General features: G+C 44.0%; 1 protein-coding gene and 1 long non-coding RNA gene across 2 annotated transcripts in view; one reads left to right on the top strand and one right to left on the bottom strand.

The window, feature by feature from the left end:
• DPP4 (dipeptidyl peptidase 4) overlaps positions 1-2,728 on the bottom strand; it is a 59,792-nt gene extending 57,064 nt beyond the window's left edge. The window contains exons 1-2 of the mRNA XM_035132551.3: positions 2,506-2,728; positions 1,404-1,491 (exon numbers count right to left, since the gene is read on the bottom strand). Coding sequence (XP_034988442.1) covers positions 1,404-1,491; positions 2,506-2,511 — 94 coding nt within the window. The 5' untranslated portion in view covers positions 2,512-2,728. The remainder of the gene's footprint in view (positions 1-1,403; positions 1,492-2,505) is intronic.
• An 83-nt stretch (positions 2,729-2,811) lies between these two features.
• LOC148687509 (uncharacterized) lies at positions 2,812-12,306 on the top strand. Its single transcript, XR_015947891.1, has 2 exons — positions 2,812-2,950; positions 10,472-12,306. It is a non-coding gene; the product is annotated as an uncharacterized LOC148687509 (long non-coding RNA).
• Positions 12,307-13,537: the final 1,231 nt, after the last annotated feature.

Raw genomic sequence — 13,537 nt, 5'->3', positions numbered from 1 at the left:
TCACTTTTTCATATGGAAACATTGTTTAAAAGATGTATCAAGTAATTGCTCTTAAACCATCAAATGCTAGTGTGTGTAAAACATTATGTATCTATATAAACTTTCTCTCTGAATCTACAAAGTACAAACTTCCTTAAATCAGCTACAAATTGCAACTGCCTTTCATCTCCATGTTTGGCACTGCACTGTAAAATATATTTATTACGAAGTGCACAAAGGGTAAAGAAAATTACACATTCTTTATAAGCATACACATGCATCGTTTGCTGCTTGACCTCTATAACGTTAAAAATATTTATCTCCAATTACAGTCTCGGTCCTTTTTACAACCTTGCTTCGATCCACAAATTCTAGAAATGTACAAAGCCATACATTCCAGCAAGTTTGCTGTCAAGAAAGTCATGAAATTTTCATTTGTAAGGAAGGATTTTTTTTTTTACTTTGTACTTTTTGCAAATGCAATCTAATGCGTAGCTTCCAAAAGAATGGCCCACTGAATCTATCACAAAGTAAGGAGAGAGCATGCAGCACCATGCCAGCATGGCCAGCATGACCAAGCCACTTCTGGCAAAACTAGAGCAGCACACAGAAACATCGTTTACCTTCCCGCCGGAGTGGTACCTATTTATCTACTTGCACTTTGACGTGCTTTCGAACTGCTAGGTTGGCAGGAGCTGGGACCGAGCAGGAGCTCACCCTGTCGCGGGAATTCAGACTGCCAACGTTCTGATCAGCAAGCCCTAGGCTCTGTGGTTTAGACCACAGTGCCACCCGCATCCCATATGCAAGTTTAGGCTATAATAAATCAGTTCATGGGATGCCACTTGCCTCCATCATTCACAACCATGGTGCAAAATGCACGGGCAACTCCCCGTTTGCACACACTCAGCATGCACACAACCACTGACGTGCATGCTGCTTTTGGCACTGGAAGGGGGAAGGGGCAGGGGTGGAACGGGACAAGGGCATAAGGGGGCGGAATGGAGTGGGCTTACATGGCTTCCGCTGATACACATGGTGTATCAGCATAAATGGGGAGTTGCCTCTATCCTATCCCCTCCCTCTCCACCACAGCTGCTCTTTCCAAGTGCTTTTCTCCTAACTGAGTGCAGGATCAGATTTAGGTTGAGAAGAAAAGAGCCCAGGGTGATGAATTTTAGGGAAACAAGCTGTAGGTGAGGCCATTAAGAGCATCCCAAACAGACCAAATTACCTCTACCCTTTTACTGAATGACGGAAACATTAAATTGAAATGATGCCTGGAGAATATTAACTTTCAAGTTATACATTCATATGATACGAAATGGCATACATTCTGATCTCTCCTATGGTTTTCCATGCCACTTGGAGTATCAAATTGCTTCCTATCACCGACCAAGAGACAATTAACGCTGCAAACTTACTTTGGTTTGTCAGTAAAGCTACAGGAACAGCAATGGCTGTAATGAGAACTGCAACACCAAGAAATCCCAACAGATACTTCACTATGGTCTGGGAAGGGAAAAAAGAAAGAAGTTAAGAAGTTTGTAATGTGCATAAAGAGCACATATATTTTCATGGCAATCATAGACAATTATGCCCATGCATCAAATCCAACCCACAACTGGCCTACCATATATGGTGCCTTCTTAAAGAGTTGTGTCTTTTTAAAGAAAATATATCTTTATGCTGATTCACATTAGCACCACATTGAATATGATGCAACGCTTTTTAGTTCACATTTACTTATTAATGTGGCCAGCATGACTAAACCACTTCTGGTGCATCAGAACACCATGACGGAAACCAGAGCACACAAAAATGCCGTTTACTTTCCAGCTGCAGCAGTACCTATTTATCTACTTGCACTGATGTGCTTTCGAACTGCATCCCTACTGTAACTAGTGGAGGCTCTTCGACTTGGGTTTTGGACGCATATCTTCCATCGCCCCCCCCCCCAGGTCTTCACACATCTCTAGTCCTTGCCATGCAGGAATCTCAGCTAAAGCATCCATGACAGATGGTCATCCAACCTCTGTCCCAACAGCTGTTATTTTCAGAACGTTTCCCCTGATGTTTACTTCAGAAGTATAAACATCCCAGCCCCTCTCTGCAGACTTTCGGGGTTATTTGTGTTTCACGCGCCTGAAATCGCATCAGAACAGATGGGAAGGCAAGCAACTTCCACCACTGCCCAAAGCTCCGCTCTTGAATCCGCACCCGCAGCCCAGCCCCACGAGCGACCACGGGAAACCTTGCGTTTTCATTGGCGAGAAAGAAAAACGAGGACCGTACGTCTGTGAGCCAGCATCTCTTTCCAGGGAGCCGGGGGGGGGGGGGAGTGCGCGCGCGCGTAGATACACGAGGCGCCCGGAATGGAGCAAACTCCAGGCGCGCCCGAGCCGCCGCCGCCGCCTTCGCACAAGAACAGCCTCGTCAGGCGGCCGAGGCGAGTTCCCGTCGCCCCGCGCGCCAGAGAAGCGGCCAAACTTGCCCCCAGAGCCACACGGCTCGCTGCCTACTCACCTTCATTGCGGGAGCTTGACGAGGGGCGAAACAGCAGCTGCTGAGGTCGGGAAGCGCTAGAAGTGCACGGTTTCGCCTCGAGTGCGCAAGACTTTGCTCCCGGATATGCAGAAGTTCTCCGTCAGCAGCAGTGGCGGCGCCCCGTTAAATATTAGTGAGGTTTCCAAGCAAGGAGCAAAAACCTCCCGGCTGCCACACAAACACGCTCGGGTCGGGACAGGGAGCCAGGCGCACGGGACGGAGGGAGGAGCCCGGCGGGGCGGGGCGGGGAATCCCAGGCAGGCGAGGCGGTCAGAGAGCGCTTGGGCGGGATATAGTCTCTCCCCCCGTGGGCGCCAGTCCAGCTGGCCTGAGGTAAAGCAAGAGAAGAGCTTGTGCGAAGCGGAGGACCTCAAAGTGCGGGCGCTGAGGTGAGGGAAGCCCGGATTTCGCGCGCGAGTTGAAGGTAGGCGCAAGTCTCTGCGCAGGCGACTAGGCCACGCCCCTGCGTTCGGTTTCCAAAATGAGGTGGGAGGGCCTGGCTGACTTCCCTTTTTTCAGATTCAGGTAGGTAGCCGTCGTCTGACGCAATCGAAATCGAAATAAAATAAATAATTGTCCAGTAGCACCGTAGACCAACTAAGTTTGTTGTGGTATAAGCTTTGGTGTGCATGCACACTTCTTCAGGTATGTGTATCTGAAGAAGTGTGCACGCACACGAAAGCTTATACCAGAACAAACTTAGTTGGTCTATAAGGTGCTACTGGACAATTTTTCTCTTTTTCATTTCTCTTTAGGCTCCACTCCTCCACCCACTCAGGAGTAAGCCCCATGGGACTTACGCATGAATAGACTTGGCTAGCATGGCACTAAGAAGCCATTCTTCTGAGCTCAGTTCAGTTGCTTCTTCATGGGCAATTGAATGATCATGGAGGTAGAGGCTGTCATGGGGAAAAGGTAAAGGACCTCTAGACGGTTAAGTCCAGTCAAAGGCGACAATGGGGTTGTGGCGCTCATCTTGCTTTCAGGCCGAGGGAGCTGGTGTTTGTCCACAGACAGGTTTCCAGGTCATGTGGTCAGCATGACTAAACCGCTTCTGGTGCAATAGAAGCCAGAGCGCACAGAAATGCCGTTTATTTTCCCGTCACAGTTTATTTATCAACTTGCACTTGCGTGCTTTCAAGTGCTAGGTTGGCAAGAGCTGGGACAGAGCAACGGGAGCTCACCCCATTATGCGGATTTGAACCGCCAACCTTCTGATCAGCAAGCCCAAGAGGCTTACTGGTTTAGACCACAGCACCACCTGCCTCCCAAAATGCTGTGATGTAGTGGAGGGGAAAATAGGGGAGTGCAACTCCTGGCGGTTCCTACCCCCCCCCCCAGAAACTATGTGTTCTTGGCCAGAGCTCCAGGTGAGTGAGAGATTCACCTTGCTCTAGCCCAGAGATTCCCAAACTTGGGTCTCCAGCTGTTCTTGGACTACAACTCTTGCCATCCCTAGCTAGCAGGGATGATGGGAATTGTAGTCCAAAACAGTCGGAGACCTACGTTTGGGAAACCTTGCTCTAGCCAGTGGTTCAGATGATAACAAGACCTTCAAGGGTTTTTTTTATTATGTTGTGGCAGATTAGCATAGAGGAAGTTAGAAGGTAAATAATTAAAAAGAGGCTGCATACTTCTTTCCACTGGAAACAGAATCCATGTACTGAATCACAGAGGAAGTTCTTTGATTTTTATGCTGCATGAATCTGTCTCATTATGACATTGGATTTTGGTTGCACTAAGCCAGGCATCCCCAAACTGCGGCCCTCCAGATGTCTTGGCCTACAACTCCCATGATCCCTAGCTAACAAGACCAGTGGTCGGGGAAGATAGGAATTGTAGTCCAAAACATCTGGAGGGCCGAAGTTTGGGGATGCCTGCACTAAGCAAACACAGAAGCACAACCTTCAGTTCTTCAACTTTCAGAAGCAGAAACATTAAAATGATCTTTGTCTTTGGATTTCCCCCTCCTGAAATGCACCTTATTTGAGTTGTACGGGATAGATATTCCAAATTTCAGAGTCCAAGGGTGTGAAGTTCCCTGAAAGTACGGTAGTAGTTGAGATACCTGGGAAATGTTAACAGAACACAAGCCTCTGAATGGGGATGAGCTTGAAAAGAAAAGTATAAAAACCAGGTACGTTTTTCAGAAGAACTTTGTGGGATGATATATGCAAGATAATGTATTATATACCACATTGAAAAGTCTATAAAAAATGACACATGCAAGAAATGGTTATATAACCAGAAATGGCACGTGTGAAATAAATGACATATGCAAAGTGACATGGAAGAGTGATGAAAGTGACATATGTAAGATCATGTTTTACACACATTAATTGATCAATGCACCCCCTGTTCCTATTCTAATAACTACCATAGAACATAGATTATAATCCTCATTTGTAAGTTTGTGTATTTGCATCTAGCACTTGTGCAAGCAAAAGGATATTGTTTAGTCAGGAGTGCTGTGACATTAAAAAGCTGACATGGGGTTGGCAGCTATTTGTCACATTATTTTTGACATGACATGACATGACCTTAGTATACTGACCATTCAATTAAGTCTTCTGAGTGGGTCACAACACAATATGATAGTAGACCATATGTTATTAAGGTAAAGGTAAAGGGTCCAGTCACAGACAACTCAGGGGTTGTGGCGCTCATCTCGCTTTACTGGCCAAGGGAGCCACCGTACAGCTGGTCATGTGGCCAGCATGACTAATCCGCTTCTGGCGAATCAGAACAGCGCATGGAAACATCATTTACCTTCCTGCCAGAGCAGTACCTATTTATCTACTTGGACTTTGATGTGCAAACTGCTAGGTTGGCAGGAGCAGGGACCGAGCAAAGGGAGCTCATCCGCCGACCTTCTGATTGGCAAGCCCTAGGTTCTGTGGTTTAGACCACAGTGCCACCCTCATATATTATTACAGCCCAGATAAAATTAGAAAGCAGCAGCAAAACGAGTTTAAGAATCCTCTCCTTTTTTTACTCGTTAAAAGTTTGTGGTATTTTTGTATGTTTTTAAAGCAAGCACAGAATATAATGCTGCCTAAAAACCCGCCAGAGGGGAAAGCAATAAGTGCCAATAGATAAAATTGCAGTTCCATACAGTTCCATTGAATTTAGAGGGTCTTTCTTCCAGCGACGTGTGTACAGCATTACAGCCTAAAAGCATGTAATTGAAATCTTGAGAAAATGAAGTCTCTAGCCAGCACAGAGAAGGACCACTATGTAGGGCAAGCCCCTCTTGGGAGGGTACACCATAATTAAGGTGCAGCTATGACCCTGGTGGGACCCAGGTGGCGCTGTGGTTAAACCACTGAGCCTAGGGCTTGCTGATTAGAAGGTCGGCGGTTCGAATCCCTGTGACGGGGTGAGCTCCCATTGCTTGGTCCCAGCTCCTGCTACAGCGGGAAGGTAAACGGCGTTTCCATGTGCTGCTCTGGTTTGCCAGAAGTGGCTTTGTCATGCTGGCCACATGACCTGGAAGCTATACGCCGGCTCCCTCGGCCAATAATGCGAGATGAGCGCGCAACCCCAGAGTCGGTCACGACTGGACCTAATGGTCAGGGGTCCCTTTACCTTTACCTATGACCCTGGTGGACAAGAAATGGACATAAATCCTTAATAGGCAACTAAGTTTATAATATGGGCATATTTTCAGCTGAGGAAGGGTTGAAAGGGCACCAGCAGATTCCTTTTGCTTGTGTCCATTTGAGAGAAAGCCACCAAGGTGCATAATAATTGTAAGATGATGAGAATCTTGGAACCAGGGGCCAGGTAGAAAGCCTCTGGGGGCTTGTTTTTGGTTTCTTACCATTGCCATAATAGTTGCACCTGCCTTAAGTTGCCTTGTAATCAACCTCTATAAGTAGACCAGCTTGAAATACCATGGACAGATGCTATTCAGTTAGGCATAAAGAAAATATGGGATTGTCTTGAACATTTTATGTAAAGTAGTACACTTGGGCAAAAAAAATGAAAGGCACAAATACAGGATTGGAGACACCTGGCTTGAGAGAAGTACACGTGAAAAGGATCTAGGAGTCTTGGTAGACCACAAACTTGACATGAGTCAGCAGTGTGATGCAGCAGCTAAAAAAGCCAATGCAATTCTGGGCTGCATCAATAGGAGTATAGCATCTAGATCAAGGGAAGTAATAGTACCACTGTATTCTGCTCTGGTCAGACCTCACCTGGAGTACTGTGTCCAGTTCTGGGCACCACAGTTCAAGAAGGATACACATAAGCTGGAACATGTCCAGAAGAGGGCAACCAAAATGGTCAAAGGCCTGGAAACGATGCCTTATGAGGAACCGCTTAGGGAGCTGGGTATATTTAGCCTGGAGAAGAGAAGGTTAAGGGGTGATATGATAGCCATGTTCAAATATATAAAAGGATGTCATATAGAGGAGGGAGAAATATTGTTTTCTGCTGCTCCAGAGAAGCGGACACGGAGCAATGGATTCAAACTACAAGAAAGAAGATTCCACCTAAACATTAGGAAGAACTTCCTGACAGTAAGAGCTGTTCGGCAGTGGAATTTGCTACCAAGGAGTGTGGTGGAGTCTCCTTCTTTGGAGGTCTTTAAGCAGAGGCTTGACAGGCATATGTCAAGAATGCTTTGATGGTGTTTCCTGCTTGGCAGGGGGTTGGACTGGATGGCCCTTGTGGTCTCTTCCAACTCTATGATTCTATGTCATACTGGCTAATCATGCCTTGTGAGGGTATGGTAGCTAAACAGATTAAGGTCAACGTTATGCCTGGTGGTTTTTATAAAATTTCTGTTTAACAGTCGCCATCATGATCAGCCTTTAAAAAACAGGAGTGGAAGCAGCTGCTTTCTGGTCAGAGCTGTATTGGCCCTGCAATTTGATAATAAGCGCCAACAGGAAGGAAAGTTGGTTTGTTTCAGCCGCAATAAATCTTTCAGCAAGTTCGAGATTTCTTCTCTTACCTCTGCACCGATTGTTGTTTCTCGTTCCCCCATCCACCTCACCCTGCCAAAAAGTTATGACAAAGGGCTGATTATTTTTTCCATGTCCGAACCTGATAATGTGTTCATTATGAGGGAAGGCATGTACGAATTTTTTTTAATAATGCCCAAATGGATAGGAAAAATGTGGGTAAACAAAAAGCACAATTTCCTGCACCCTTAAAAGCTTTCAAAGCAAGCACCCATATATTCAAGGCATAGGCACAAATGTTCATTGCCAGGAAATAAGCATATGTCTAAAAAAAACAAAACTCTGAGAACTCAGGATTTAATAATGAGAAGAAGAAAAATATTTAGAACACATTCTGATAACGAGAACTAAAATCTATTGCAAATCTATCATGGAGAAGCTTTAAAGAGTTTTCCATTTCATTTAATTACCTGAAAACAATAACTGGTATTCAAAATGCTATGAAGAGACACAAAAGTGTGATTTATTTCAAAACTCACTAGCTACACATGTACAAGTGTTTGTGTGAAAGAGAGTACACTTACTGATTTGTTCAGCTCAGCTATTTTGCACACACACCCACACACAGTAATTGAACACTGCATGTGAATAGCCATACAAATGTACAGCTCAAGTATTTGTGTACACATATTGTACACTTGTTGAATGTACAATGTGAAAATCCCTAAGAAGTGGACAAAGAAGAAGAAGGAAGAAGGTTCTTATTCTTCTGGACATACAGCCACACTCATATCCTTGTACAGGAGAACAATATACATAGCTGCCAAGTTTTCCCTTTTCTCGCGAGGAAGCCTATTCAGCATAAGGGGAAATCCCTTAAAAAAAGGGATAACTTGGCAGCTATGACAATATATTGAGTCCAGTGCTTGCATAATGTGGCATGGCATTTTAAAACATCATTTCTTTACACTTAGAAAGTTTAGGTGGTCCCAGCAATTGTGGATGTACCCACACCTGCCCAATGATGTGGTCGTATTCCAAGCTCACAGTCCTGACTTCATTCACCTGTGGCATGTGCAGGGAGAAAAAGACATCACCAAATCAAAGGGAGGTTTTTCAAATATGTATCAGAAAACCACAAGCACCTGTGTGGATGGCAGGATCTAGAACAGGCTTCCTCAACCTCGGCCCTCCAGATGTTTTGGGACTACAATTCCCATCATCCCTGACCACTGGTCCTGCTAGCTAGGGATAATGGGAGTTGTAGGCCAAAAACATCTGGAGGGCCGAGGTTGAGGAAGCCTGATTTAGAATCAACCTAGATTGAAAGCAGGTATGTTGAAAATGAGCATGAATGATTCCAGATTGAGAAAAGCTACATTTTTGTATTGCAAGCAGGTTCTTGTGTATGCAGCCCCATTTTTAATGCTGCACTTTGATCTTTCAATCTGCCACAGAGGTACATTTCGATGGCACCTGGCAGCATCAGACTGTCACCAACAAGGGATCATTTAGTACAGTGAAACAGGGTTTATGTAACACTCACCTTAATGAAATCACCTGCAATGAGCTCGAGACAAGAGAGCCTTCTTATAAAAATGATACATTATTTTTATAACCTCATTGTAAGTTGATCCATTTTTCTCTTTCTGTGTCTTTAAAATATTCTGCTTAATTTATGTTGCTTTGCTTTTAATTGAGATTCTGCACAACGCTGATATTTTTTAATATGAGTTTGTGGTATAGAAGTGAATGCACAGTAATAGACAGGTGTTGATGATAAACCGGTTTTGCAAATGAACCTAGAGGAAATGTGATTTCTCCACACTTTACAGAAGATCAGCATGCTCCATTTGTTTCATATCAGTGACAACAATGGTTTTAGTCATCCAGGAGCTCCGTGAGATAAATGTGTCTCTAATATAAAACCTCTGCTGTGGTTACTTTTTTGATTATCAAAATACATTTCTTGTCAAACACTACCAAAAAATAACCCTATGAGATACACACTGTATTTCCTAATGAGCAAGTTTCAGGGCAACTGAAGTGAATACCTGTGCAATTTTTACTGAGTTTTAGTAAAATGAAAAGCATTTTCTCTAATTTTTCAAGTTTCAGAAATTATGCATTTTTTAGAAATGGTGGGTGCATATGCCATGTCCTGCTTTTCTGCTATCTGTCCAGTGCTTGAGCCATAAAAATTGGAACGGGAAATACAGTACATTGTTACAGGCTCATCACTTGTCCCCTTACTCTTAAGCAGAACCGTAAACCAGTTCAGATAGATGCTTGCTTAAATCTGCTTTCAAGGGTTGCTACTCAAATGTCATTTCACTCTTTCATTCACAACAGAATGGTAGCAGGTATCATCCACTACAAAATAGCACAAAGCCTTGGTAAATCTGGCAACTAACCTTTACACACTGGCCTGGAAGCTCATCCCACTGAACTAAATGCAGCTTGCTTCTGAGTAGACAGGCATATATAAAGGCACTATAAAATGTCTGAACAAAAACGAAGCAAAAGCGCTTATCTCCGAAAAGATGCAGGATAAATAATGGCTTAAAGGGGGAAAGAAGCACATTAGTATTGAAATATACGTTGAGGATAAAAACCCAGAAAGAAGGAACATAAGAGGCAGAGGAATGCTCCAGATGTAAAGGCATAATGTGGAAAAAAAACATCTTTTGTGGGAAATATTTTTAGTGAGATTTTCTTTAACTGCCACCAGCTTTATGAAATGAAACATTCCAGGTAATGCCTTGCTGCATTTTTCATGGTGTTCCCATGTTTTAATGCAAAAAATGAGGCTGGGGGCAGCAGCAGTCAAACAAGGGTCAATTGTTTCCCTTTATCATGGAAGAGATTTCTGCAGGTCTGCAAAAAATGCAAGAGCCAAAGGTCAAACTGTTTCCTCTTCTTCACTGATATTAATGGCAAAGCTCCAGAAAAATAGGCATCCTGACATTTCAGTTGGGATCACTGAATCCTTTGTTTGCAAACTAACAGATTATGTTCTGTACTTTTTGTAGGGAGCTGCTTCCAAAACTGTGGAGGATGACCTGGCCTTATCAATCCCAGCAGGTATATAAGAGGACGACCTGGCCTACCCAGGCTGGCCGGCGGCCTGCCCTTACTAGCTGCTTTGCTTCTCAATATTCTCTGGTTGGTCTCTGTTATTCTCTCCTACCGATGGAGAACCTACAAAGGACTCTATAAGGGCTCTTGTGTACCCCATAAGGGAATAAGGGCAGATTTTTTTTACAACACAATATATATGTGGCTGCTATGCACTTCCTTGTCAAAGACACAATATAACAGCGTTTGTGAGGTGTGCCTATAAAAGCTATTTTGAAATTCCCCTGGGCGACCAAGACAAGAAATGGGCTCCACAAACGCAAGAACTACAAGCACAAATTCTTACCTGAATAACAACAGCTTGTAGATACTGTGTATTCCAAGGAAATACATTTTTTTTGCATACCTCCAACTGTACATAGATATACATGTCATTTTCAATGCTATACATGTCATGTTGAATGCTATATAAGTCACTTACATTATACTCATCTTGTACTACTTTGGCTATGTGTTTAATAAAATACTGGATTCTAGCATTGTGAAAAACAAAGATTATGGTGAAAAGTGAAAAACATGAACTGCACAAAAAGCTAGAGCTTACAGAACAAAACCAACTTCGGATATGAAACCAGCACGTTGAAATTAGGTTAGAACAACTGCAGGTTTTAATGCAACAAATTTTTTGTTTCCCAGTGATAAATTTCCTTGTTTGTATGAGCTTCGAGAATCCGTCACCTCATGTTCCACCTTTCACTACCTCTGCCACCTCTCCATTCTGCCCTGTAAGAACAACTGCACAACCACTCACCCAGTTCCTGACACAAGTAATGATGTAGAGGAGGGCCAACACGGAGGAACATAGTTCCAGGACTTTCTCCTGGACAGTAATGATGATGTCATATACTGCAGCACCTGTCATGACTCCAGAGTCCAGAAGGAGTCAGGGCACTGAGTTGGCTAATGAGCCAGCCCGGGTTACTGGTTCTAAGCCTGCTGCTGCTGGTCAGGGAAACACCAGACCTGAGGCTGACAGGCAGAATTCATTGAAACAGATGCCGCAGCACCCAAGCATCTTGAACTGGAACCAGGACCCTCACAGGTGCCTTTCCCTGAGCCTGAGGAACCAGATGCTACCACACCAGTCCAACTGCTCCCGGGCAGAAAGCCACAGAGCACAGCAGACATGCCCATCTTCAGACCAGAGATCTTAGTTCTGCTGAAGTGGTGGAGCCTAGGAGGGGTGGACTGGAAGCAGAGGCTCCAAAGACCTCGGCTCACTGCCAATCCTTGTCAGAGAAAGTGGCTCACTAGGAGCTCTCCGTGGTACTTGGTGGGCACCTTCGCAGTTCCAGAACAAGCCATCACAAGGATGACTGAAAGACCCTCATTGTCCTGTTGATTGAGTGAGGTGATACTGAGGCGTCCATGTTTTTCTGTTGCCTGTGATATATTAGCATAGTTTGAGACTGAGTTTGTCCTGCTATTCCAAAACTGACACCAGAGTCCAATGTAATGGATGAAAACAGTTCCATGAGTGGTTTTTGTTTTTGTGCTTTTGACACTCTTCCTGGAGGCATGACTATGGAGGATGTCTGGATGGTCTCCTGCACCTTGAAATGTTGCAAAGCTTGCAAAGCTTTGCACCTTGTTGCAAAGCTGTGGTGTGGACAGGTTCCCTGGAAACCTTATGGAGAAGCAAGATCTGTTGGAGTGTTAATGCTGTGACTCTTTCCACCCCATGATCAGGTTTTATATATGTGTTAATAAATCCATAAACAGCTGGCAACCATTTGACGTGTGTCCATTTGACGTGTGATTGCCACCACACAGGTCCTTTTGAACCCGGAAGAAAGCAGAATGGGGGTGGAACAGGGCCAGAGTGGGGTACACTTATATGCATTCCACCAATGTGTGAGTGGGCTGGGAACACAACCTTTGTGCGAAATGGTCACCACCTGTATCCTAAACCTACTTACTACAGTCTCCTTTGACTATCATTCCAAGGAAACTGTGCCCTAGGTAAGTACAGGCACTTCTGGAATCTCTTGAATGACCTCCTTGAGTGAGTCTCCAGGAGCATCTGACTTGCAAAAAGGACGCACAGAAAGGTGAACTTGATAAACCTTGATCTTATCTAGAAAGGAAATTCTGACAATCACTTTTGCTGATGAGGCTTGCTGATAATTAAAAGAGATCTAGATGAGGTCCAATATGTTTGCTTCCTGGAATTTAGCGGCTTGAGGTCATAGTCTGAAAGAGATAACAGACATTTTCCGCTGAAACCTCAGCCTCGCTTCATTTATTGCTAGTAGTATGGCTCTAGGAAATGTCAAAGTAGTCCTCACAGATGCATCTACACAGAAGTAAGACCCACTGATGTTAATGGGACTTACTTCCAGGTAAATCTAGGAGTGCAGATGGAGGAGCAGCCTGTCCTTGGAATGAAAGGAACCACAGGACATTGGTGTCTTATGTTCCTGTTTGCATTTCTCCAAGGGAAATAATGTCTTTATTTGACTGCTTTTCTCAGGTTAGAAGAGACACACACAGATAGAGAAGCCCTTTCTTGCTGCAGTCAATAGACAGTTTACAGAACAGCTTATTATGAAGTGGTTTTGTGTTCAATCCTGACATGAGTTCAAGGCAACTGCTAGGGTTTAGATTTTGTTTCCGTTGCAGCCTCTCTACAGTCGAGTTTCATTTGTGGGAATGTTCAGGAATGTGGATGAGGAGATATTGTTTAATATATCCTATCCCCGCTTGCGCTAGCAAGCACAAAACTTTAGCAGAGTAAAACATTCCCCTTTTGCAAAATACACAGCAGAAGAACGTTTGCGCAGGCTTGATTTAAGCCACTAAAATAAAGTGTATTTTCCTGGTATTTCCCCTTTTTCCCTCTTAAAAGAAAAGACACAACACAATGCTCTTAAAAGTATAAAAGATGTTTACTTACAAGCATCTCGAGGTACAGCACACTCAAGAGGTAGACTTGCTTAGTTAAAAGGTAATATATACAT

Source organism: Zootoca vivipara, chromosome 1 (genome assembly GCF_965207765.1).
Source record: "Zootoca vivipara chromosome 1, rZooViv2.hap1.1, whole genome shotgun sequence".
NCBI lineage: Eukaryota > Metazoa > Chordata > Lepidosauria > Squamata > Lacertidae > Zootoca > Zootoca vivipara.
This window is presented reverse-complemented; position numbering and strand designations above follow the sequence as displayed.